General features: G+C 55.4%; 1 protein-coding gene and 1 long non-coding RNA gene across 8 annotated transcripts in view; one reads left to right on the top strand and one right to left on the bottom strand.

The window, feature by feature from the left end:
* Positions 1 to 1,500: 1,500 nt before the first annotated feature.
* On the bottom strand, positions 1,501 to 25,922 carry LOC103351083 (uncharacterized). 5 transcript variants are annotated; one of them, XR_001794969.3, is made up of 5 exons: positions 24,478 to 25,135; positions 23,350 to 23,394; positions 4,780 to 4,830; positions 2,205 to 2,448; positions 1,501 to 1,958 (listed from the first exon to the last, which is right to left on the bottom strand). It is a non-coding gene; the product is annotated as an uncharacterized lncRNA (long non-coding RNA). The 5 variants fall into 5 exon arrangements; XR_011380935.1 differs by lacking the exons at positions 23,350 to 23,394; positions 24,478 to 25,135 and adding an exon at positions 25,511 to 25,922; XR_007910406.2 differs by lacking the exon at positions 23,350 to 23,394 and having other exon boundaries at positions 23,890 to 25,135.
* RBPMS2 (RNA binding protein, mRNA processing factor 2) overlaps positions 25,183 to 26,032 on the top strand; it is a 28,531-nt gene continuing 27,681 nt past the window's right edge. Inside the window, exon 1 of one of the 3 annotated variants that reach the window (XM_017347959.3) lies at positions 25,183 to 25,589. In XM_017347959.3, coding sequence (XP_017203448.1) covers positions 25,503 to 25,589 — 87 coding nt within the window. In that variant the 5' untranslated portion in view covers positions 25,183 to 25,502. The remainder of the gene's footprint in view (positions 25,590 to 26,032) is intronic. The other 2 variants (XM_017347958.3, XM_002718081.5) reach the window with 2 other exon arrangements.

The following is a 26,032-nucleotide window of genomic DNA, read 5'->3' as shown; positions in this document are numbered from 1 at the left end:
TGATAAGGGACCAGGTGTTTAGCCTAGTGGTTAAGATGCCTGTATCCCACATTGGGGTACCTGGATTCAGTTCCTGGCTCCAGCTTCCCGCTAATATGTTGTGCTGATGGCCCAAGATACTGGGTTCCGGGACCGGCGCCATGGAGTCACAGGTGAAGCTGCAGCCTCCCATATGGGTGCTGGTTTGAGTCTCGGTTCCTCCACGTCTGATCCAGCTCTCTGCTATGGCCTGGGAGAGCAGTGGAAGATGGCCCAAGTCCTTGGGCCCCTGCACCTGCATGGGAGAACCAGAAGAAGCTCCAGGCTCTTGGCTTTAGATCTGCCCAGCTCTGGCCATTGCGGCTATTTGAGGAGTGAACCAGAGGATGGAAGACCTTTCCCTCTCCCTCCCCCTCTCCCACTCTTTCTAGAACTATTTCAAGTAAGTAAAATACATCTCCTGCCATTGCAGCCATTTGGGTAGTGAGCCAGTGGATAAAGGATCTCTCTCTCTCTCTCTGTGTAACTTTGCCTTTGAAATAAATAAATAAATCTTAAAAAGAGAGAGAGAGAGAGAGAGAGAGAGAAAGAGAGAGATACTGGGTTCCTGCCACCAACAAGGGAGACCTGTATTGAATTCCTGGCTCCTGACTTTGGCCCTGGCCATTGCAAGTATCTGGGGGAGTGAACCAAATTTGGGAGCTTTCTTCCCCTGCCTGTCTATATCTCTGCCTCTCAAAAAAAAAAAAAAAAAAAAAAAAAGAAAAGAAAAAAGAAAAAAGGCGGGGAGGGGAATACTGGGCAGCATCGTGGCACAGCGGTGTAAGCTGCTGCCAGAGACACTGGCATCCCACATCAGAGCACTGTAGACGCTTCAGTAAATCAAAGAGGTCACGGTCAGTGATGGGTTCCTAGAGGTGGCCGAGGCCAGGAAGGCTACTTGGTGGCAGAACTGGAACTGAAGCTGGTGCGAGGGGAACAAGATGTGGGGAGGGGACTTTGAGAGGCTGAGATGGCAGGACAGGTGGGCTGGCCTGCTAGCGATGACCCCATCTCCTCTGAAGTCCTGGTATACTTCCCTGCCCCCACTGATCAATGGCCACGCTCAGATCCCCAATCCCAGAGCTCCCAACGCACCACACACACTGTAGACCACCAGGTGGCGCCAAGAGGTCACTCTGTCCCCTCCCAGAGACCTGGCAACCCTCTGTCTTCCGGAGCTGGGGCTTGAGTTCCTGTCCAGTGGGCAAGCTCCTTTGTTAAGCTTCCCTTGGGCGCCTTGTGGTTTGTGTTCATTGGCCCTCCAGCTTATTCCCCACAATAACCCTGAGAGGAGGCGGGACGACTGCCCCCATCTGATGGACACACGAACCTAATCTCCCATGGCCAAGGCCACATGGCCAGCTGGCTCTGAAACCCAAGTCCCACATACAGGGTCCTGGGTTTTTCAAAGGGGGGGGGGGTTCTCTTTAATTTTTAATTATTTAAAAGGAAGAGCAACAAATTAAGAAGACAGAGAGAGATCCATCCACTGGTTTACTCCCCAAATGGCCTCAATGGCCAGGGCTGGACCACTGGAACAGGCATCCCAAGTGGGAGCTTAACTCCCTGTGCCACAACACAGGCTCCTAAGGGGCCATTTTTTCAGTGTTTACTTAGTGACAGGGAAAGACACCCAGAGAAAAACCTTCCATCCACCGGTTCACCCAATACCCACAGTAGTCTGGGCTGGGCCACGCTGGAGCCAGGAGCCAGGAATTCCATTGTCTCCCAGGAGGGTGGCAGGTACTCAGGTACTTGAGCCGTCACCAGTGCCTCGCAGGACGCGCATCAGCAGGGAGCTGGATCAGAAGTGTCGGAGCTGGAACTGAAACTCCAGATCCGGGAGTGGTGGCTTCATCCACTAAGGTCCTGGGGTTCTTGCCAAGTCAGCCCGGTTTAAATCCTGAATGACCTTGGAAGGTCTGCCTGGTTTCTTCCTTAAAGAAATGGGAAAAACAGCCATCAGCTGAGTGACTGGAAGGCTGGGTGGGGCCCCCTGGGCTCTCATTGGCCTTTGCTACAATCACCTGAAGGGGTGCCCCGCCCCCTCCACCCACAGGGTGGCCTGGGGGGAATAACAATGGGACTCCCAGCAGCCCCAGGGAAAGGAACGCCCCCCCCTTCACAAAGACCCCTGGGCACCCGGCCCTGGGGTGGAGCCAGCCCAGCAGAGGGAGACTCACCCATCCCCCCATCCTCCCCATGGGTCTCCTCTCCTTTCCTCGGCCCGCCTTCTGTTGATTTTTTCAAGATCGACGTATTTGAAAGGCAGAGAGAAGATTAGCCAAGTGAGACGCGGCGCCAGCATCCCGGGTTCTAGTACCAGTTGGGACGCCAGTTCTGTCCCAGTTGCTCCTCTTCCAGTCTAGATCTCTGCTGTGGCCCGGGAGTGCAGTGGAGGATGGCCCAAGTGCTTGGGCCCTGCACCTGCATGGGAGATCAAGAGGAAGCACCTGGCTCCTGACTTCGGATCGGCGCAGTTCCGGCCGTAGCGGCCATTTGGGGGGTGAACCAACGGAAGGAAGACCTTTCTCTCTGTCTCTCTCTCTCACTGTCTAACTCTGCCTGTTAAATAAATAAATAAATAAATAAAAAGAAACAATGATTCTTCCCACTCAGCTTACCCCCTCCCACACTCCTACAAAAAAAAAAAAAAAAGAAAAGAAAAGAAAAAGGCAGAAAGAAAAAGAAAAGAGAGGCTTTCCGTCTGGTGGATCACTCCCCAAAGGCTTGCAGTAGCCAGAGTTGGGCCGAAGCCGGGAGCCAGGAGCTCCATCTGGGGCTCCCACGTGGGTGCGGGGCCCAGGTGCGTTAGTGGGAAGCTGAATCCGAAATTGCACAGCCAGGACCTTGTTATCCTAGCAGCTGGGCCATTCTCCAAGCAGGATCTCTAAGCCTCATTTACGGAGGAGGGTCTGAGACTTAGAGAAGCTCGGTGGCCTGAGGTCACCGGGCAGGCGGGCACCCGGGTGCCTGAGGCCTCTCTCCTTGGTGTTTACAGACTTTGCAAAAAAAGTGTCCCTGAAACCCCACCTCTCAAAGCATCACTTGCTGAGGTAAGGGGTGGCCTTGGGGTGAAGCAGAATAGGAAAGAGGGACCCCAGGTGCCACAGGAGCCCTGTAGTGTATGTGTCTGCAGGTGAGTGTGTTACACGGGTGTGTGAGTGTGCGCAAGGCACAGCTCACCTTCCACTCCTTAGACTCTGTGCCCCCTGCCTCGGGCTCCCTCAGTTGGCCTCAGCCTCCAGGCAGCACCGCCCCAGGCGCCCCCTCACTCCCCCCCCACCAGGGTCCAGCCCTGGGCTCAGTAACAGAGCCCAGCTCACCTGGGGAGGTGTTGAGTGAGGAGGGCGTCCAGTTACAGCCCGAGCTGGGAGGACAGGCAGGGGCAGCCCGGGGACAGGAGCCCCAAGTCTGGGAGATGAGGGAGGCGGCAGGTGCCGGGGAGGCCCCGTGTCACACCCAACCCTTGCCAGGGCCCCTGACCTCCTCACACAGCTCCTCGCTACTCCCAGGGGCCGTGGCAGAGACCGGAGCACCTATGGGCAGCTGGGCGCATCTTGGGGGGAATGGGGGTCCCCTCCTCTGTGCTCCGGGCCTTTCTTTCTCTCCTCCACCCGAAGTGGCCTCGTCCCCGCCTCCCCCCTTCCCCCTGCCCTGGCACAGGGCCCCATGCCTATTTAAGGCAAATCTCCTCATCTCCTTTTAAATAACATTCGCTCCTCCTGCAGGAGAAGGCCGGCTGGGCCAGGGCACAGGGAAAGGGGACTGGAGCCCCAAGCACCCCCTCAGGCCTTCCTGCTCCCCCTTGGTCCCCTCACTGCCCAGCCCTGAGAGGGGCTGCACTCCCAGAATGCATCGGTGGAGGAGGGGGAGGGTCTGGGTGGGACTGACCTCTGACCTCACAGCCAGCCCAGCAGGAAGGAGGATACACACCTGCCCAAGGCTACAGAGTGAGTGGAAGGGGCAGCCTCCAAACCTAATCCTCCCCTTCCTGACCAGGTCTCCTTGTGCATGGGGTTGTGAGGGACACAGGGGGGCAGCCTGCATGGCACTCAGTGGGGTCCCGGCCCCGCCCCGTTCCTGCCCCACTTCCCTCCAGCCCTTCAGACTCCTGAGCCCCTGGCCCAGGCCTGCCCCCCACCTTCTCCTCCCCTCCTCCCAGCCTCTCCTGTCTCAGCCAGCTAATCCTCCTGGGGTCCTCGCATGACTGAGACCCACTCCTGGGGTGCGCTAGGTGTTGGTTCCTCCTTCAGACCTCATGGGAGCCTCAGGCTGGCCTGGGGGCTGGGGGACCCCAGGGAGAAAGATGCCCCAGCCTGGCTTCCCCGATCACTTAGAGCTGAAAGAGTCCCAGTGTTCTGTGGGCCCAGGGGACACTTGTCACAGATGAGGCAGCTGTGGCCAGGGAATGGGCGGGAAGGCCCAGGGGCTCCCCAGTGAGCAGAGGCTGGGTGTGATCCCGGAGGAGGCTCGGGCCTCAGTTTCCCCCTGTGAAATGGTGGGTGATCCGCGAGACCCCTTCCAGCCCAGACCTCTGTTCCCAGCCCCCTGCCCTGAGCCTGGCCTCCTCCTGGCCCATGGATGTTGCTCCAACATCTCCGGTCTCCCCTCTCTTCCCCTCTGATAAACTGCTCCGCACCTCGCCCAGGTAACCTCCTGAGGCTTGGAGCCTGGTGTGATATAACTGGGTGACTAGTGTAGGTCTGTGTGAGGCGGGGTTCCCTGCGAGCCCCCAGATGTCACGCTATCCCTTACCTGTCCACCAAAATGCTCCCTCTGCCAGGATGCACCTGCCACATCCGGGACCTAGAGAGGTGGAAGCACAGATATGTAGCTCTACATGGAGCTTCTCATTGGCATCACACATGTAGAGGCCCCACCCCTGCCGCACAGAAGAGGCCAGCATTGGGGGAGCTCGTTCTCAGCACCAGGGCTGGAGGTGCTTCGCAGGTGCACTCTCTCCCTCCCCACCCCTTCCCCCTTAGAGCAGGTTTTTCTGCATGTGGGGCCACCTGCCCTCACATGTGCAAGTGTGTTCACTTCCTCCTCTTCTGAACAGATGTTGGTAGCTCTTTGGGCATGTTATCTGTGCCTGCACTTAGAATGCTTGTCTTTGGGTGAAGCGAGAGCCCGCAGGCCCGTAACACTAACTCACGCTCTCGCCCAGAAGGATCCTCCTCATTACTCAGCACATCTACCCACTACCAGGGACCCCACTCTCAGTCTCCTCGTTGCCAAGCAGTGACAACAAGCCCCCGCTTGGAGGACTGTGGTGTGGACACGAGTGTGGGGTGTAGTGAGGGATGCTGGACTGGCCCTCCTAGCTCCTCTGCCCTGGGAAGAAAGTTATCTTCAGCTGAGTTGGCCAGGTCCTCGGAGGCCTGGTTCAAGTCCCTCCCATGAGAAGCCAGTCTCCACTGCTGGCCTCCGTCTGTGGCCTCCGCCTCCTGGGGGCTGTAGAACTGGGGTTCCTGGAGAAGTGGTGGCTGGAACTGACGGAGAGAGTTCCTGGGTCTGTGGGACTGCCCACTTCCCCTTCCTTCTCAGATTGCCTTACAATATATACATATACATATATATGTATATATACAATATATATAAAATATATATATAATATATATTATATTAGACTTGAAAGGCAGTTACAGAGAGCCAGCTTCCATCTGCTGGTTCACTCCCCAAATGACTGCAGAGGCCAGAGTCAGGCCAGGCCAAAGCCAGGAGCCAGGAGCTTCCTCCAGGCCCCCTACCTGGGTTCCAGAGGCCCAGGCACTTGGGCTTTCCTCTACTGCTCTCCCAGGCGCATTAGCAGGGAGCTGGATCGGAAGTGGAGTAGCCAGGACTGGAAACAGGGCCCATATGGCATTGCAGGCGATGGCTTTACCATCTGTGCCACAGGGCTGCCCCATTTCAGTGACTGACTGAATGACTCATCCCTTCAGCAAGGGCGGGGAGGAGGAGCTGGCAGGAAACAGGAGGCTGCCAAGGGAAGGGAAGTGAGAACCTGCAGTTTGGAAGGGGTCTGAGCACTGATTCAGCCACTTACCAGTTATCCTACGTAACTATTGTAACTACTGATCCACTCTTGTTGGCTCAGTTTTCTCATCAGGGTAATGGGGAAAATGACACCCATTTGTTGTAGTTTGCGTGTTTTTTTTTTTTTTTTAAGCTGATTTTTTTTTTTTTTTTTTTTTGACAGGCAGAGTGGACAGTGAGAGAGAGAGACAGAGAGAAAGGTCTTCCTTTGCCGTTGGTTCACCCTCCAATGGCCGCCGCGGCCAGCGCGCTGCGACCGGCGCACCGCGCTGATCCGATGGCAGGAGCCAGGAGCCAGGTGCTTCTCCTGGTCTCCCATGGGGTGCAGGGCCCAAGCACCTGAGCCATCCTCCACTGTACTCCCTGGCCACAGCAGAGAGCTGGCCTGGAAGAGGGACAACCGGGACAGAATCCGGCGCCCCGACCGGGACTAGAACCCGGTGTGCCGGCGCCGCTAGGCGGAGGATTAGCCTAGTGAGCTGCGGCGCCGGCCTTTTTAAGCTGATTTTTTAAAAAAGGTTTATTTATTTGAAAGTCAGAGTTACAGAGAGACAGAGAAATCTTCCATCCACTGATTAGCTCCCTAAATGGCCATCATGTCTGGGGCTGGGCCAGGCTGAAGCCAGGAACCAGGAGCTCCAACCCAGATCTCCATGTGAGTGCAGGGGCCCAAGTGCTTGAAGCAGTCTTTTTTTTTTTTTTTTTTTTTTTAAGATTTGTTTTAAAAGGCAGAATTACAGAGAGGCAGAGGCAATGAGAGAGAGAGAGAGGTCTTCCATCCACTGGTTCACCCCCCAGATGGCAGCAACAGCCTGAGCTGAGCTGATCAGGAGCCAGGAGCTTCTTCTGGGTCTCCCACATGGGTGCAGGGGCCCAAGCACTTGGGCCATCCTCCCCTGCTTTCCCAGGCATGTTAGCAAGGAGCTGGATTGGAAGTGTGGCAGCCAGGGCTTGAACCAGCGCCCGTATGGCATGCTGGTGCTACAGGCAGCAGCTTAACCCGCTCCACTACAGTGCTGGCCCCTGAGTATTCATTTTGGTGTTCTCCAAAGGCCTATGTGCTTAAGGCTGGGTCTCCAAAGTCTTATGTTAATGGATAATAGATTAAGGATGGAAGCTTGATCCAATTATGGTGTTTAGGAGGTGGGCCTAGAGGGAGTCCTCAGGTCCTAGGGGTGAGACTGGGAAGGAGGTTGGCTATGTAAGTCCAGTGTGGTCCAGCTTCCCTATGCTTCCAGGCTCCCCACGGATTGTTCTGTTCATGCTTTGCCATCACCAGCCTCTGTCCTCACCTGCTGACCACACCAGCAGGGCCCACCTGATCCTGGACTCTGAGCCTCCAAAACTATGAGCCGAAATAAACCTCCTGGGGCCGGTGCCATGGCATAGTGGGTTAGGCTACCGCCTGCGGCAGCAGCATCTCATAGTAGTGCTAGTTTGAGTCCTAGCCACTCTACTTCCAATCCAGCTCCCTGCTACTGCTCCTGGGAAAGCAGCAGAGGATGGTCCAAGTCCTTGGGCCCCTGTACCATGTGGGAGACCAGGAAGAAGCGCCTGGCTTCAACCTGGCCCATTTCCAGCTCTTACAGTCAGTTTCTTCTTGTCAAAAGTAGGGTTTGGTACAGAAGTTTCCCAAGTCTTGTGCAGTTAGTATTCGTAGCTGTTTCATGTCCACGGGTACTTTGCACACTGTAGAGACAACTATAGCTACTCAGTTGTGTGCGTGTTCTGATGGCTGTGGATGGTTACACCAGGAGGTCTAGGACTAGACCCAGGGACAAAGCCTCCCTCTCTCCCTTGAGGCCAGTGGCCGTTCCAGGAGGGCTGGGCGAGATTTGAAGGCCACCAAGGGCCCGGGGGAAGGGGCGGGCCTTTGAAGGGAAGGGTGACATCATGGAAGCTTGGCTCTGGCTTCTGCCCAGCGCCCGGTTCTATGGCTGCACTGGGCCAGAGCCTGGGCCTGGAACTCGTCAGCCCCACCTGTCAGCCTTCCCCGGCCGGCACGCAGGGGCCTTCGGTTATCGGAGGGCTGAGCTGGGCGCCGTCTCAGCGCAGAGGCCCCACTTCTCATCCCTGCTGGGGCCACAGGGCAGCGGGTTGTGTTCCTATCAGCCAAGAACCTCCCAACTGGCCTGGTCTCTGCTATGTGACAGGAAGTATGCAAAGGCCTCATTCACTCCTTCCTGTCTTCATTCAGTAAATATTTATCCAACATACAGCGTTGCCTGGCCTTGAGCTGATCCCAGGGAACTGGACAAAAATCCCTTCCTATATTCCAGTAAAAGAAGCTGTCAAGGAACGCAGACATGTGATGGGATATCAAAGAGAGGAATTCAGAGGCCCCAAGAGAGGAAAACTTGTAGCATGTGGAGAGGTAGCAGACCAGGCAAAACGGGCACACAGCAGGCACTCCCTCAGAAGCACCTGCTGGGCCAAGTTACAGATGATCTTAAAGATGCATGCTTCCAGGGGACAGCGCTGTGGCGTAGCTGGTAAAGCCGCTGCCTGCAGTGCCAGCATCCCTTATGGGCACCAGTTTGAGTCACGGCTGCTCCACTTCCAGTTGGCTCTCTGCTGTGGCCTGGGAAAGCAGTGGGAGATGGCCTAAGTACTTTGGCCCCTGTACCCATGTGGGAGACCTGGAAGAAGGTTCTGGCTCCTGGCTTCGGATCAGCACAGCTCCAGCCTTTGCAGCCAACTGGGGAGTGAACCAGCGGATGGAAGACCTCTCTCGGTGTGCCGGCGCCGCTAGGTGGAGGATTAGCCTATTGAGCCGCGGCGCCAGCCTTCCAGCTTCTTCCTAACGCCTCTCCTCTTTCTGTGTAACTCTTTCAAATAAATAAATCTAAAAAAAAAAAAAAAAAGGGCAAAAAAAGCTTCCAGCCAGGTGATTTGCATTCTCACATAAAACAAAGAAAATACCCCAGAAACACAGAGGCAACACTCTTCATGACAACGAAAAATAGTGATTCAGCCCCGATGGTCGGCAGACGAAGTGAACGCCACAAACGCTCCAGAGCACACGAGGCAGGTGCCCACGCGGCCGGCCAGCTCCCGGAAGTGGGAGCAGGGACTTGGGAGTGTGGGGAACAAAAGGTGGCTGCGGTGGTCAGCGCAGAGCTGGCAGTCCAGGAGGAGACCCTGGAGCTCCACAGAGGGTCTCCTTGGTCATCTAGATCAGCACAGGCAGGTTAGGAGACCACCAGAGGGCAGGGGTTACAAGGATCCACCTGGGGCGGTGTTTGGCTCTGTGGTTAAGACAGAGGCTCTCACAGCCCTTATCCCAGCACCTGGATATGGCAACCATATGGTAACCCTGATGACCGGCTCTGGCTCCAGCACCTGACTCCAGCTTCTTCCTTTTTTTTTTTTTTTTTTTTTTTTTTGACAGGCAGAGTGGACAGTGAGAGAGAGAGACAGAGAGAAAGGTCTTCCTTTGCCGTTGGTTCACCCTCCAATGGCTGCTGCGGCCGGCACACCGCGCTGATCCAAAGGCAGGAGCCAGGTGCTTCTCCTGGTCTCCCATGGGGTGCAGGGCCCAAGGACTTGGGCCATCCTCCACTGCCTTCCCGGGCCACAGCAGAGAGCTGGTCTGGAAGAGGGGCAACTGGGACAGAATCCGGCGCCCCGACCGAGATTAGAACCCGGTGTGCCAGCGCCGCTAGGTGGAGGATTAGCCTATTGAGCCGCGGCGCCAGCCTTCCAGCTTCTTCCTAACGCTGACACTGGGAAGCAGCTGTGAGGGGTTGAGCCAGAGACCTGGGTTGCACTCTTGGTTTCTGCTGTCTGGTTTCTGGCTTCAGCCCCAGGCACTGTGAGCTTTTGAGGAGTGAATCAGCCCAGATAGCACCCTTCTGGTCTCTCTCGAATAAATACTTTTTTTAAATTTGAGGGGCTGGGGCCAGCTTTGGCCTGCTCAGCCCATGCTGTTGTAGGCATTTGGGGAGTGAATCAAAGAGTGGGAGACCTCTGTCTCTTAAATAAATACATCAATAAAAATGAAAAAGGGCCAGCACTGTGACATAGTGGGTAAAGCTGCCGTATACTGTGCCAGCATCCAGTATGGACACCGGCTCCAGTCCCTGCTGCTCCACTTCTTATCCAGCTCCTCGCTAAGGCCTGGGCAAGCAGCAGAAGATGGCCCAAGTGCTTGGGCCCCTGCACTCACTTGGGACACTCAAAAGAAGTTCCCAGCTCCTGGCTTTGGATCAGCCCAGTTTCAGCCACTGCAGCCATCTGGGGAGTGAACCAGCAGATAGAAGACCTCTCTCTGTCTGTAACTCTGCCTTTCAAATAAATAAATAAATAAATCTTTTACAAATTAAAAAGTAAAATACACAAGAGAATGGGAAGACAGACATGTGTAGGTTTTATGCAAATACTGAGCAGCTTTAAGTAAGGGACTTGAGTATCTGCCCACCAACCCTAATGTGGTATCTAGAGGGGAGAAGGGTGTCCTGGGACCAGCCCCCCAGGGATGGGAAGGATGAGGGATGCCAGTGTTTGCTCTCCATTCCCATTTCCAGGCAAAGGACTCCTAAAACCTTTGGAATCCCCCAAGTGCTGAGGGTCTTTTTGTATGCTAATTAGCTAGTAGGTGGAGGGCCAGCATAGGTAGCTTCAGAATAGAGGCTGTTCTCCGGAAGGCCAAGATGGGGAGGGGTGTTAGGAAAATGGCTCAGTTTTATCTATGGCGCGATCTACACCCTGACTCCATGCTAGGCTCTAGGTCCCCAGCCACTGCTGGAAGCCAGGTGGCCACGTGGCCCAACCACCGGTGTCAAGCTCCACCCCATCCTAATAGGATTCGCTGCTCCTGCCCTCCCTCCGGCAAAGTTTTAAAAGGATCTGTTCCTAAACACGTGGCTCTCTGCTCTCTCAGCTCCTCTCTTCTCTCCTCTGCTCTCCTCTCCTCTCCTCTCCCCCTCCCGTCTCTCTTCTCTCCTTGCTAGCTCCTCCCCGTCTCTCTCTCTTACACTCCTCTCTTTTTTTCCCTCTTGGCCCCTTCCCTCCGGTCTGCTGGGTTTTCCCCAATAAACCCTTTCCCTTACTCCGGTGTTTGGTGTGTTTTGTGATGGCCTAATAGAGGGGAGAGGGGCTGAGGGTTAAGTTGATCACCAATGGTTAACAGTTTGATCAAGCTTTCCTTTGTGATGAAGTCTCCATAAAAACTCACCAGAACAGGGTTCGGAGAGCTTCCAGACAGCTCAGCCTGGGGAGGTTTCTGTCCTTACATCCCGAGGGACAGATTTGCTTCTTCCAGTAAGTCCTCTTTTTGGCTAAAATTTGCATTTGTTGGTTCTGTTACGTAGCAAGTTAGCAGCAAAACACCACATCACAGAACCCCTATCTCATTGCTTTTTAAATTATTTTTTAAATAAGAGACTTATTTGAAAGAGTGACAGAGAGGGGGAGAGACAGAGAGAGAGAGGTTCACTCCCCAAATGGCTGCAATGGTGGGGCAGGGCTGGGCCAGGAGGAACCTGGAAGCTTAGACTTCCATCCAGGTCTCCCATGTCAGTACAGGGGCCCAAGGACCGGGGCCATCCTCTTTGCTTTCCCGGATGCATTAGCAGAGAGCTGGATCAGAAGAAGAGCAGCTGGGACTCGAACCAGCCTCCTAGATGGGATGCCAGCACGGTAGGCAGCAGTTCAACACACTGTGCCCCTAAAGAATGACTTATTTGAAAAGCAGAGTGACAGAAAAGGAGAGACAGAGAGCTCTCACACAAGTTGTTCACTCCAAATACCTGCCACAGTGGAGGGTGGGGGAGGTCAGAGCCAGGGGAGCAGAACTCCATCCAGGTCTTCCACGTGGGTGGTGGGGAAGATGTGGATGTCCCCAGAGGCAGCCGTAGCCTGTGGAGCCACAGCGCCCACCCCTGAATGCTCACTTCTGGTTTTGTAGAATGATCACACGCTGTGCAGGTTAAGAGAAGGAGTTAAGGTCAAGGACACTCCAGCTCTGCTTTCCCATTTTCTTGCTCTGTGATTTTAGGGCACCTTCTAAACCTCTCTGAGCTGCCGCTTCCTTATACAGAAGACACAGGTGAGACCCCCCCCAGGCCCACAGGACTCAGTGGGCTAACTGGAGCAAGCTCCTGGCAGCCAAGTTTAGTGCCTGAGACAATGAGAAACAGCGGGCGGGTGGTGCTAACTGCCTCTTTTCCCCAGGCTCCCTAAGAGCCTTTTACATGCTAATGCCCACCGGGACCCTCCGAGAGCTCCAACAGGTGGCGGGGGAGGGGCAGGAGCAGCACCTACCCCAATCTCCCCTCTGGGAAGGCGGCCGTTCCCGTCAGCCTTCCTGCTCTAATCTCTCCCCAGCTCCAGCCTCCTGTTTTCAAATTTACTATAAAATCCCACCTAGCAGGTTCAAAGTGACCGTCTCCACTTCCGGCCCAGTCCTGACCCCAGTGCCCTCTGCCTGGGCCCGGCCCCTCCGGCTCTCCTGTCACAAAGCTTGGCAAGGCCAGTGTCTGCCCCCATCTCCACCCCAGATGCCCTGCAGTTGTCCCGACAACCCTCAGTGTAGCTCACTCCCCAAGGCTGCTGCTCTCTGTTCACCTGCCCCTGCGCCCAAAGCAGGCGCTGCACACCTGGAGCTCCCCCGCCCCCACCCACCCAGCTGCAGGGTCTGCCAGTACCTTAGGGCAGACGGTGTATCAGAAGGCTGCAAGTGGCCTCTCCTTCCCCGTGGGCGGAGTCCTTTGTGTTCTGAGCTGCGTCACCACTGGGGGGACTGACAAGAGTCTTAGGAAATAGCAGGTGTTCCCTAGATATCTTAGCTGGGGAGAATGGACCCAGTTGGACTCCCTACTAATTTATCTGACAGTCAAAGTTACAAAGAGGGAGAGAGAGATCTTCCATCCACTGGTTTACTCCTGAGATGGTTTCTCTTCCAGCCGTTAACCCACTCACCGGGCCACTTTTTCCTTCCTGGGCCTCGGTGGCTGTCTGTGGAAAATGCTGCGTGGGATGAGCTTAAGCCTAAGCTTTGGATTTGAACATTCAGTCGGGAAAGCATTGCTGGGGACTGGGTCTGGTGGTGTGGGGTTAGGTTTGAACTTGAGCCTCCACTCTTGCCCAGGCCATAGGGACAGATGGGAAAGTCTCTGCGGGGGCGGGGAAGGGCTGGGCAGAGTTGGGCACCCAGGGAAGGCTCTGGGAGATGTGAGGTGCAGGGCAAGGGCCAGGGAGGGAGTGCCCAGGACAGGGAGCGAAGCTTGCCTTGTGGGTGCCACCCGGCTGGGTGGGAGGGCTTCTTTCACTTTCAGCATAGGAGCTTCAGAGTTGTCTGAAGTTTGCTTAACATGTGTGGGAGTTACTCCTGCAACTGGACAAACTAAAATGCACAACTCCTTTGACCCAGCAATTCCACTTCTAGGAATTTCCCCATGGATAGAAACGTGTGAAATGACAGAAGACTGGAAACAATCTAAGTGTCTGTCACATCACGGGGAGCAGGACAGACAAACCCGCACAAAACGGAACAGTATGGGGTGCTCTGGAGAACACAGCAGGTCTCTAAGTGCAGTCCTACTCCACTCCCCACACCTCTGCTTAAGTAAAAGACAGGAGCCTGTGCTGTGGCTTGGTAGGCTAAGCCTCCCCTGTGGCGCCAGCATCCCATATGGGTGCTGGTTCGTGTCCCAGCTGCTCCTCTTCCAATCTAGCTCCCTGCTAATGGCCTGAGTAAACAGTAGAAGACGGCTCAAGTGCTTGGGAGACCTGGGTGAAGCTTCTGGCTCCTGGCTTTGGATTGGCCCAGCTCCGGCTGTTGTAGCCATTTGGGGAGAGAACCAGCATATAGAAGACCACTCTCTCTCTCTTACTGGGAGACAGGACAAAATTTATTTATTCTAAAAGTCAGTTACAAAGAGAGAGAGAGCTCTTTCATCTGCTGGTTCACTCTTTAGATGGCTGCAACCCCAGGGCTGGGCGAGGCCAAAGCCAGGAGTCAGGACTTTCATCTGGGTTTCCCAAGTGGGTGCAGGGGCCCAAGCACCTGGGCCATCTTCTGCTGCTTTTCCCAGGTCATTAGCAGGGAGGTGGGTCAAGAGCCAGCGCCCATATCGGATGCTGATGTCACAGGTGGCGGCTTTACCAGCTATGCCACAACACTGGACCCTGAATTAACTTTAAAAAATGTTTATTTTTATTTATTTGGAAGACAAAAAAAGAGGCAGATCTTCAACTGCTGGTTCACTCTCCAAATGTCTGTTAAGAGTCAGGGCTGGGTCAAACTGAAGCCAGGAACCAGGAATTCCATTGGGGTCTCCCATATGCGTGGCAGGGGATCAGAACTTGAGCCGTCATCTGCTACTACACAGGTGCATTAACAGGAAGCTGGATCAGAAGCAGAGGTAGGGGCACCAGATTCTGTCCCGGTTGCCCCTCTTCCAGTTCAGCTCTCTGCTGTGGCCCGAGAAGCCAGTGGAAGGTGGCCCAGGCGCTTGGATCCTGCACCCACATAGGAGACCAGGAGAAGCACCTGGCTCCTGGCTTCAGATCAGCGCAGCGCGCCAGCCGTAGCAGCCATTTGGGGGGTGAACCAACGGAAGGAAGAACTTTCTCTCTGTCTCTCTCTCACTTATACTACTTGTAAAAAAAAAAAGAAAAAGAAGCAGAGGTAGAGATGGGTCTTCATCCCAGGCATTCTGATAGATATTCAAGTGGCCCAAGTGGCAGACTAACCTACTGTGCCACAATGTTCACCCCAACATTAACCATTTTAAAGTGTACAATTCAGTACATTCACAATCACCCCACCTATCTAGTTCCAAAACATTTTCATCTCCCACCAAAGAAACCCCTGTTCCCTCCAGGAGTTACTTCCCATCAAACCTCTTCCCAACCCCCAGTAGCCACTAATCTGCTTCCAGATTCTGCTGATTTATCTATTTTGACACTGTATTTGAAAGAATCTTACAATACTTGCCTTTCTCCACTTAGCATTTTTTTCTAAGAATTATTTATTTTATGTATAAGACAGAGTTAGAGAGATAGGGAAGGAGACCCTCCATTTGCTGGTTCATGCCCTGAATGGCCCCCAATGGCTGGGTCTAGGCCAGGCCAAAGCCAGGAGCCTGGAACTCCATCTGGGTCTCCCACATGAATAGAAGGACCCAAGCACTTGGGCCATCTTCTGCTGCCTTCCCAGGAATAACAGGGAGCTGGATGGGAAGTAGAGTGGATACGACTGGAATCATCACTCACACGATGCCAGCATTATAAGTGGTGGCTTAACCCACTGTGCTACAATGTCGGGCCCTGCACACCTACCACGTTTTTGAGGTTCATCTATGTTGATTCTTTTTCAGGTATTTTTATATTGCACTGTCTGGATATACTGTATTATCCATGCATCAGTTGATATAGACATTTGGTTTGTTTCTACTTTTTGGCTGTTGGGAATAGTGCTCTGATGAATATTCGTGTATAGGCTTTTGTTTGAATACCTGTTTTTAGTTCTTTGGGGTATATACACTTGAGTGTCCCAAGCAGTGCCTTAACTGCTGCACTGAATATCTGCTCCTCAAAAAACTTGGCAAAGTATCCTCCTACCGTCCCATTTTCCAGATGAGGAAAGCAGACCAAGCCCTTAGACGCCTGCCGAAAGTCACAGAAACTAAGCGCAGCAAGGTTTGAGTCCAGAACAGAGCTACAAGGTCAATGACCAAGTACTTGATGAACATCAACTATCGCTAATTATTATCTGGTAATAAAACCAGCATAATTAGAGCTGGAAGTGTGGAGGTGTAATAAGCAATTGGGGGTGAGGGGCGAGTTGCTTATCCCAGGTTCAGGCAGAGTCTAAATTAATTTTTGGTAGAGAGTCAAGTGTTGGTGCAGAGAGCTGGATTCAGGTCCTAGGGTCTAGTTGCTAGTGCACAAGATTCCAAGATCTGGTCCCCAGAGACCTTTTTTTTCTTTTTTCTTTTTTTAAAGATGTATTTATTTATTTATTTGAAAGACAGAGTTCCAGAGACACGGAGAGGAAGAGGGAGAGAGAAAGATAAATTTTTCACTCCCCAAATGGCCCAAATAGGGCTGAGCCAGGCCAAAGCGAGGAGCTTGGAACTCCATCCGGGTCTCCCATGTGGGTACAGGGGCCCAAGCACTTAGGCCATCATCCACTACTTTCTCAGGTCATTAGTATAGGGAGCTGGATCAGAAGTGGAGCAACAGGGACATGAACTGGTGCCCATAAGGGATGCCAGCATCCCAGGCAGTGGCTTAACCTGCTGCGCTCCCAGCCAGCCCCTGCCCCCAGAGATCTGGATGTAGCTATTTTCAGTAGGGCCTCGAAGTCTTTTTAAAAAGGCAATTCTGGGCTGCAGCCAAGAGTGGGGCCTGCTGGCCTAGGTGACCTTGATGTCCGCCCCTTTTAAAAGTTTATTTATATTTATTTGAAAGGCAGAGCAAGAGAGTGAGCGAGAGGCAGATCTTTCATCCACAGGTTCACTCCCCAGATGACTGCCAACAGCTGGGGCTAGGCCAGGCTGAAGCCAGGAGTCTGGAACTCCATCTGGGTCTCCCACGTGGGTGTAGGGACCCAAGCAGTTGCCTTGCACGGTGGGCATTGGCAGGAAGCTGGCTAGAAAGGTGGTGGCAGGACTCAACCCCAGGCCCTGTGATGTGGGATTCAGGAGTCTCAGGCAGCAGTTAACCTGCTGGGCCAGAACACTCACCATTTAATGGCCCCTTTTAACATGGACTTAATGATCTGCCACACCCTAACACCCACCACTAGTGAAGGAGTCCTTTGGGTTAAATACTGTGTCTGAGGAGGGTGTAGTGCAGTGAGTTCAGCCACTGCCTGCGACACAAGCATTCCGTACCTGAATCCTGGCTCAAGTCCCAGCTGCTCTGCTTCCAATCCAGCTCCCTGCTAATGCACCTGGGAAAGCAGCAGATGATGGCCCAAGTGCTCAGGCCCCTGCACCCTTGAGGGAGACCTGGATGGAGTTTCTGGCTCTTGGCTTTGGCTTGGCTAGGTCCTGGCTGTTGCAGCCATTTGGGGAGTGAGCCAGGAGATAAAAATTTCTCTCGCTGGTGCTGTGGCTCACTTGGCTAATCCTCCATCTGTGGCGCCGACACCCCGGGTTCTAGTCCCAGTTGGGGTGCCAGATTCTGTCCTGGTTGCTCCTCTTCCAGGCCAGCTCTCTGCTGTGGCCAGGGAAGGCAGTGGAGGATGGCCCAGATCCTTGGACCCTGCACCCGCATGAGAGACCAGGGGGAAGCACCTGACTCCTAGATTCAGATCGGCACAGTGCGCCAGCCTTAGTGGCCATTTGGGGGGGTGAACCAACGGAAGGAAGACCTTTTTCTCTGTCTCTCTCTCACTAACTCTGCCTATCAAAAAACAAAAACAAAACAAAACAAAAAGATTTCTCTCTCCCTGACTTTAAAAGTAAAAAGCAAACAAAAAATTTGTTCTCCCCTCCCCACTTTAGGAAGCCCCTAAGCCTCTAGAGAGAATGGCCGCACCCGGCAAGAGGCTCTTGTGAAGGCAAGGGAAGATGGAAGGCAGGGGAGCCACAGGGCCACACGGGTGATGAGGGTGGAGCCAGCTCTCCCTTCATCCTGGTCCTGCAGAGTCCAGCGCCCCACCAGTCCCCGGTCAGGTGCTATCATTGCCACGTTAGTCCCTGGGTCTGGGGGGCTGCCCAGTGGGGCCGAGTCCCAGGCCTGCCAGGTCTGGCCTTGAGGGCCCTCCCCCTGCCCCAGGAGGCCAGGGACTCCGGCAAGCAGCCCAACATGCATTCTTAGTGACCTTTGGTTTCCTGGGAAAGACTCAAAACCAGTAAAAGTTTAGCAAGTACCATTTAATCGCTGCCAGAACTTAAACCTCATTTTTAAAACAACACACAGACTTCCCAGAGGATAAAAGATCACTGGAGGCCCTGTGTGAAAGCCTTTTTTTTTTTTTTTTTTTTAAGATTTATTTATTTGAAGGGCAGAGTTAAAGAGAGGCAGAGGCAGAGAGAAAGAGAGAGGTCCTCCATCCACTGGTTCACTGCCCAGGTGGCTGCAATAGCCGGAGTTGTCCCAATCTGAAGCCAGGAGCCAGGAGCTTCTTCTGGGTCTCCCATGTAGATGCAGGGGCCCAAGCACTTGAGCCATCTTCTACTGCTTTCCCAGGCCACAGCAGAGAGCTGGATCAGAAGCAGAGCAGCCGGGACTCCAGCAAGTGTCCATGTGGGATGCTGGTGTCACAGGCAGCGGTGAGCTGAACCTGCTGCACAACACAGGCCCCTCTCTTCCTCGTCTTACAAGGCCACTAATGCCTTCCTAGTGGCCATACCCTAAGACCTCACTACATCCTCCCAAAGGTTCCTCTTCCAAATATCACTAACATTTGTGTTACATTTCCAACACATGCGCTTCCGGGGAACACATTCCAACACAGCACCACCCAGGGAACAGTGTGAAAAGAACTCCCTTTGCTGCAGACCTCAGGTGAGCTGACTCCAGCCTGGGAAGCTCAGTTTTCCATCTGCAAAGCCACAGTGGTTGCACAAAACTGGCAGCGGGGCTGGGCAGGCGCGCTGGCCGCCGGGAGAGGTGTCAGTAGGGAGATCAGAGTCCGGCCAGAAACCTTTGGCTTGTGGAGACACCTCTTTTGGGATTCTGCTTGTTGTTTTTGAATCCTCTGTACCCTCCCCCACCCCCATGTTGGGATGGGGGGGAAGCAGTCACCAACACGTTAGTATAAAAATACTTCTCGAGCCGGCGCCGTGGCTCAATAGGCTAATCCTCCACCTTGCGGCGCCGGCACACCGGGTTCTAGTCCCGGTTGGGGCGCCGGATTCTGTCCCGGTTGCCCCTCTTCCAGGCCAGCTCTCTGCTATGGCCAGGGAGTGCAGTGGAGGATGGCCCAGGTGCTTGGGCCCTGCACCCCATGGGAGACCAGGAAAAAGCACCTGGCTCCTGGCTCCTGCCAGGATCAGCGCGGTGCGCCGGCTGCAGCGGCGGCCATTGGAGGGTGAACCAACGGCAAAAAAGGAAGACCTTTCTCTCTCTGTCTCTCTCTCACTGTCCACTCTGCCTGTCAAAAAAAAAATAAAATAAAATAAAAAAATAAAAAAAAAATAAAAATACTTCTCTCGTGGGGATTTTTCCATGGAAACTCCAGCCTTTCAATCATTCAGCATTCATTACTGAGCCCCCTCTGCCAGGAGGGCATCGAGGATTCGAAGATGAAAAGCAGACATAGTTCTTGTCCCTCCGTAATGCCAGCCGCGTGGTGGGGGACAGGTGAAATTACACCTGGTTGGGGAGGGGGGCACTGTCTCTCAGAAAAGCCGGGGCTGCAGCAAAGCGAAGTCCCCTCCTGTGCACTGCAGAAACTTTTAGCGTCAGCATCTCATCTAACACTCTGGAAACCTGCACAGTGTCTGTGGCTGTACCAAGTCTTAGATCACACGGCCTGCCCATGGACACATAGGGTGCCATGGTCACCTGGACGCAGACCTCTCTGGGAATCCTGTCTTGAACTTGAACCTGGGATTCAGGTTTACAAGTGGCTCAAAGACAGGCAAGAGGGCCCAGCTCTGTGGCGCCTTTCATCTGCAGTACCAGCATCCCATACGGGTGCTGGTTTGAGTCTCAGCTGCTCCACTTCTGATCCAGCTCCCTGCTAATGTGCCTGGGAAAGCAGCGGAAGGTCTCCCCTCAACCAGTAGCCCAGCCTCTTGCAATCTGTTCAACGCTCCCCTATGTCCCCAAGAATCTCACATTCCAGATCCCTTAGCCTGGAACCCATCCCCCGGCTTCCTAACCTTCCAGCACCTGCTGCCCTTCCCTGGGCTCAAAGGGTGCCCTCTCCAGTCCTCTTGAGCCTGGGGATCTTTGGCTTGCAGTACCACCCACGTGGAAGCTCTCCGATTCCGAGGATCGTCTGTGGGCCCTGCTGGAGTGCAGCCCTTGCTCCTGCCCCTCCAGTAGAGTGGGAAGAGTGGGCATCACTGGTAGTTGGTATTCAATGGACCTTTGTTGAAACACTGGACTGTGCCTAGGGCTTCAGGACTGTCTGGCACCGGTGGCCCTTTCTCTTTGATTGTAGGCAGGTGCACCATCCTTTGATATTTCTTCTGACAGGAGAGGAGGGAACCAGGTGGCCTCACTGCTTGGGAAATGCTGCCCTGGACCCAGTGTCCTGAGGATGTGCCTGGCGACTGCAGGACACATCCTCCCCACCCCCACCCCAGGGCCCTGTACCCTCAGGAGAGCGGGGACAGTAGCAGCCAGGTAGAAGAGGGGGACCCCGAGCTATGTTTTATTGGCTTAAGTTCCCCTTGGGGGCAGAGGATCTCGGAAGGGGAGCCCAGGCAGTTAATACGCCATCTGCCATCATCTTCCTGTCGTCCTGGGTATAGACTAGAGAGCTGAGGCTCATCAGTGTCAGGGGAACTGCCCCAGCCACTGGTGGATGGCATGGGTGGTGGGAAAAGCAGGATATGGCTCTGTAAGAGGATCCTGATTCTGTGACCAGGCACATGTCTATAAGGTGGGGACATTAGTGTACCATGGAAGGGGTGTGATGAGCAAGAGCTCATGGTAAGCACTCCAGTGGTTGATTATTGCCCTGGATCCTAGAGCCGGGGGTGGTGGTGGTGGTGGTGGTGGTGATGGTGGGGGGTACAGCTCATGATCAGAGATGGGGCCATTTCAGCCCAAGGTCCCTGAACTCTTCCCTTCTCTTGCTTCTCTTTTTACCAAAATAGATTTATTTATTTGTAAGTCAGAATTACAGAGAGAGGGAGAAACAGAGATGGGGTGAGAGACAGAGAGAGATCTTTCATCCACTGGTTCACTTCCCAAATGGCCGCAACAGCCAGAGATGGACTGATCCGAAGCCAAGAGCCAAGAGCTTCTTCTAGGTCTCCTACTTCAGTGCAGGGGCCCAAGGGCCTGGACCTTCTTCCACTGCTTTCCCAGGTGCATTAGCAGGGAGCTGGATCAGAAGTGGAGCAGCTGGAACTGGAACTGGTGCCCATATGGGATGCTGGCACTGCAGGTGTCAGCTCTACCAGCTACACCACAGCACCAGCCCCAGAAACAAATCTTTATTTATTTATTTTAAAAGATTTATTTATTTATTTGAAAGTCAGAGTTACTCCAAGAGAAGGAAAGGCAGAGAGAGAGAGAGAGAGAGAGGTCTTCCATCTGCTGGTTCATTCCCCAATTGGCCACAACGGCTGGAGCTCAGCTGATCTAGGTCTCCCATAAGGGTGCAGGGGCCCAAGGACTTGGATCATCTTCCACTGATTTCCCAGGCCACAGCAGAGAGCTGGAGTGGAAGTGGAGCAGCTGGGACTTGAACCAGCGCTCATATGGGATGCTGGGACTGCTAGGCAGCAGCTTTACCCACTACACCACAGCGCCGGCCCCAACAAATCTTCTTTAAAAAAATATTTCCCAATGATAATATTAATGTGTGCTCACTGTTGAATACTGGAAGCTACAAAATAACGTAGAAAACAATCCTGCTATCTAGAGAGCAGGATTATCAGTATTTCTCTGTAGTCTTTTTTTTCTGTGCATACATTTTTTAAAAATTTTATTTATTTATTTGAAAGGCAGAGTGACAACGAGAAAGGGAGAAACAGAGCAATCACTCATCCACTAGCTCAATCCCCAAATGCCCAGGACTGGGAGCCAGGAATTTTATTCGTCTCCCACGTGGGTGGCAGGGACCCAAGCTCTTGGGCCATCATCAGCTGTTTTCTCGAGGCACATTAGCAGGGAGCTGGCTCAGAAAGGGAGCAGCTGAGAGTTGAAGCAGCACTCAGTATGGGATGCCAGCACTATAAGCAGCAGCTAAACCAACTGCACACAAAGCCAGACTCAATATGAGGAGCCTTCATGCCTCACAAAGCCTCCTCTATGGGTAACCAGCCCCTAAGCACTTTGTAGAAGCATCTGTCTTCTTCCCTGTGTCCCCCACAACCCCTGCGAAGGGAGAATCTCCAACCCCAAAGAAATTTGGAGATCATTATAAACACAAAGCTCCCACCCAGCCACAACTTCAGTTAGTGCAGAGGTCAGGGTATCCAACACAGGCAGACTGCCTTTGCCTCTCTGTGACTCTGCCTTTCAAATAAATAAATCTAAAAAAAATTTTTTTTTATCTGAGGAGACAGCGGGGGTGGGTGGGGGGAGCCTTCCATCCACTGGTTCACTCCCCAAATGGCTGCAATGGAGGGAGCTGGGCCGATCCGAAGCCAAGAGCCAGGAGCTTCCTCTGGGTCTCCCAAGTGTATGCGGGGCCCAAGGACTTGGACCACCTTCCACTGCTTTCCCAGCCCATCAGCAGGGAGCTGGACAAGAAGTGTAACCGGACATGAATCAGTGCTCATATTGGATGCCGGTGCTGCAGGGCCACAACACTGGCCCTCATAATACTTAAAAAAATTATTTATTTTTCTATTTTTTGAGACTCAGACAGGAAGAGTTCCCAGATGCTGGCTCACTGCCCACATGGCTGCAATGGCTGGGGCTGGCCAGGCCAAAGGTGGGAGCCAGGAACTCAATCTACATTTCCCACATGGGTGGCAGGAACCGAAACACTGTGCCATCAATGTTGCTGACCAGGAAGCTGGAGTAGAAGTCAGAACTGGTCATCAAACCCAGGGACTGACACAGGATGTGAACATCTTGACAGCAGTCTTCAATGCCAGGCCAAAGACCCATCCCTTATTATATTTTAAAGAGCATAATCAACAGGGCACATATCCCAAGTTGTGTCTTAACTGCTATGCCCAATGCCAATCCCTGGCTTTATTTTTGATTCTAGAATTAGGCAATACTTTATCCCATAACATACAATATTCTGATGGGCTGAGAAAAAGAAGTTGGTTTTAGAAATGATGAACATCATTTTTAAAAGAATCATTGGGGGGGGTGGGCATGTAGCCTAGTGGTTAAGACACCACTGAGTTACCCCCGCCCCTCCCATACTAGAGTGTCTGGGTTTGATAGCTTCAGCCCCAACTCCAGGTTCCTGCTGATGCAGAGCCCAAGAGGTCGCCGTGACAGCTCAAGTAACTGAGTTCCTGTCACTCAGGGACAGACCTAGGCTGAGCTCCCTGATGCCGGCTTCCACTTGGGCCAGCATCTGGGGTGTGAACCAGCAGAGGAGTGCTCTCTCTCACACACACATAAGAAAAAAGCAAATCATCATCAGTTTCCTGTCAACTGCTGCCCTGTGTCACCTGTCACCTCTTTGGGTCTCCGCTTTCCCGTCCAGAAAATGTGGCAGAATTAACCACAGGGGCCCACCTGAGTTTAAGAAGCCCGGCAAGGCTGTTCCTCCTGGAAAAGGATCTGAAAGAGAGGGGAATTTGGACTGACTGGGAGGTGGGGGTGGGGTGGGGGAAGACATTCCTTTCATGCAGTATAGCCAAACAGCCAAGGCAAGGAGGAGCAGGAATATTCCTGGGCCCAAGCTGCAGACAGCATGGCTGGATGGGATCTATTCTAGGGAATGGTGATGGTGTGCATGTGATAAAGCCAGATTGGCCTGGGGCCTGTGCAGGATGGGTTCACAGGGTTGGTTCCATCTGGAGGTACCAGAGGCTGGAAGCACCTTGCAAACTCCAGGTCAGCTGAAGTGCCAATCAGGGGCTGGCCGGCCTCACGCTTGGGCTGAACCAAGTGCTGCAGAGGTGGGCGGTGGGCAGCCAGCATGCTCCAGCCTGGCTGCCAGCACAGGGCGGTCCTGGGACGGCGACCGCTGCAGGTGGCGGTGCTGGCTTTTCTAAGTAAACGAATAAGTCCTTAGGAAAAAATGTTGCCCATCCCTAGCCTCCACTTACTCACCTGAGTAAAAGCCCGCAGGACGGGATGGAGACTTACTCTGCAATTTACCGCGGAGACCAAGCCCCGCCCCGGCACTCCCGGCGCGGTGGGGCGAGCCCCACCGAGCAGGTGGACACACTGAGGCCGAGCCACATGTCCGAGGTCTGGGATGCACACTCGGCTCTTCCAAGGCCACAGCCACCGCCCGTCGCTTTCCGCCTAAAGCCCAGGTGCTAAGATCTAACTAGGCGGGTTAAGTCAGGACAGAACGCTGGCGCTGGGCGGGCGTTGACCACACACGGTGACGCCCGCCTGGGAGGCTCCCGGCCGGAGTTCCCGGGCCGCAGCAGGAGTCCGGGAGCGGGGCGCTCAGGGGCCCCAGACTCGGCCAGGCTTCCCACAAGGGGACTGCAGAGGCCCGGGCCAGCCCTCGGCGGTGCGTGTCACAGCGGAAGAAAACCCACCCGGGGCTGGTAGGAGCCAGACGACCCCGCCCGGGCCGCGCGCGGGGCTGCTCTCCCTCCCCCGCAGGAAAGTGTGAGGGGTGCGCAGGCCCCGGAGCAAGGGAGTGAGAAGACCCCAAAGCCGCCAGGAGGCGGGCGGACGGACCTGCTCGCCGAGCTAACAACCACAGGGTCCCGAAGATTCGCCTCCGGGGCCGGAGTCTGCGATCCCAAGTCCCTCCTTCTGGGCCGGGAGCCTGAGGCCAGAGAGGGGAAGTGGTTTCCTCAAGGTCACGCAGCAAAACAAGGCCGAGCGAGGGCCAAAGCCCAGGTGTTGGTCCCCTCCCCCGCAGCAGTCCCAGAACCCCGCCCCCCGCGGCCGGGCGCTGGGAGAGAGGGTGGACCTGGACTGGGCGGCTGGGTGTGTGGGGGCGCAAGGAGGACGCGACACCCCAGCCCTCGAGCAGAACACAAAGGGCGCCGGCGACCCCGGAGCCCCGCCGCGGGCGCTCTGGAGCGCGGATGCACAGGGACCCGGGGGCGCCTGGCTCTGGACTGCAGGTCCCGCGGGCGGGACAGCGCGCGGCCCCTTTAAGAAAGTTCCCTGGGCGAGTTCACCGAAGTTTAAAAACTTTTGTCGTGGGGAAGGGAGCGAAGGAGAAGCGCGAGGGAGCGAGCCGGCCCGGGCACAGGCCCGCCGGAGCCGGCGCGGCGCGGCCCGGGTCGGGGCGAGCCCGCCGGGGGCGGCGGGGATTGGCTGCGAGCTCCCCCGAGACCTCGCGGAGGGCGGGGGAGGGGGCTGGCCGCGCCCCAGCTGAGGCCGGTTCCGGCCCCCGCCCCCCGCCCCCCGCCGGCGCCCGCCCCCTCCCCCGGCGCCCGCCCCCCGCCGCTGCCGCCGCCGCAGCCGCCGCCGCCGCCGCTGCGGCCGCCGCGGGCGCACTCGCCGGTAGCAGTGAAAAGGCGGAGGCGGCCGCCGCGCGGGCTCGGCTCGGGTTCCCAGTGCCTTGCCCGCCGCACCCTTCCCGCCTCCCTCACTGGCCAAACTTGATGTGACCCCAGCCCGACGCGGCAGCCGTCGCTCGCACTGCTCGCGCCGCGCCGCGCCCGCTCGCCGCGCCTAGCCCACCTCCCCGCGGGCCGGGCGCAGCTCGCGCTCCGCGTTCCCTTCCCCTCGCCGCCGCCCCCAGCACCATGAGCACCTTGAAGCCGGACGGCGAGCACAGCACGGGCACCGGTTCCGGCACGGGCGCGGGCTCCGGCGCCGCCCTGGAGGAGGAGGTGGGTCTGCGGCTCGGGACCGGCCGGCGAAGCGCGCGCCGAGGTGGGCGCTGGGAGGGTGCTCGTCCGGCCCTCGCGCCCGGCGCCTTCCCGCCGCTGGCCTGGGCCCGGGGAGGAGCAGCCGAGTCCCGCGGCTGGGGGCGTGCGGCCTGGGCTGCCCCGCCGGCGGGCATTGTCTCTCCGCCCTCCCGGGCTCGGGGTGGGCCGGCCGCCGTCCGTGCGTCCAGTGGCGGGCGAGCCGCGCCTGCTGCCCCGGCCCCGAGGCTCATTTTCCGCGTGGCCGGGACCCCCGCCTCAGCTTACCAGGCGCTGAGAGGGATCAGCCCGGCGGCGGCGGCACCCTAGCTCCCTTGCCCTCTCCACCCCGACCCCTCCCCGTGACCTTGGCGGTCTGGGCCGGCAGCCCGGCACCTAGCGCTACAGTCATGGGCGGTGGGTAGGTT

Source organism: Oryctolagus cuniculus, chromosome 12, assembly GCF_964237555.1.
Source record: "Oryctolagus cuniculus chromosome 12, mOryCun1.1, whole genome shotgun sequence".
Taxonomy (NCBI): domain Eukaryota; kingdom Metazoa; phylum Chordata; class Mammalia; order Lagomorpha; family Leporidae; genus Oryctolagus; species Oryctolagus cuniculus.
Note: the sequence above shows the minus strand (reverse complement) of the source record. Positions and strands in the feature narration are given on the sequence as shown.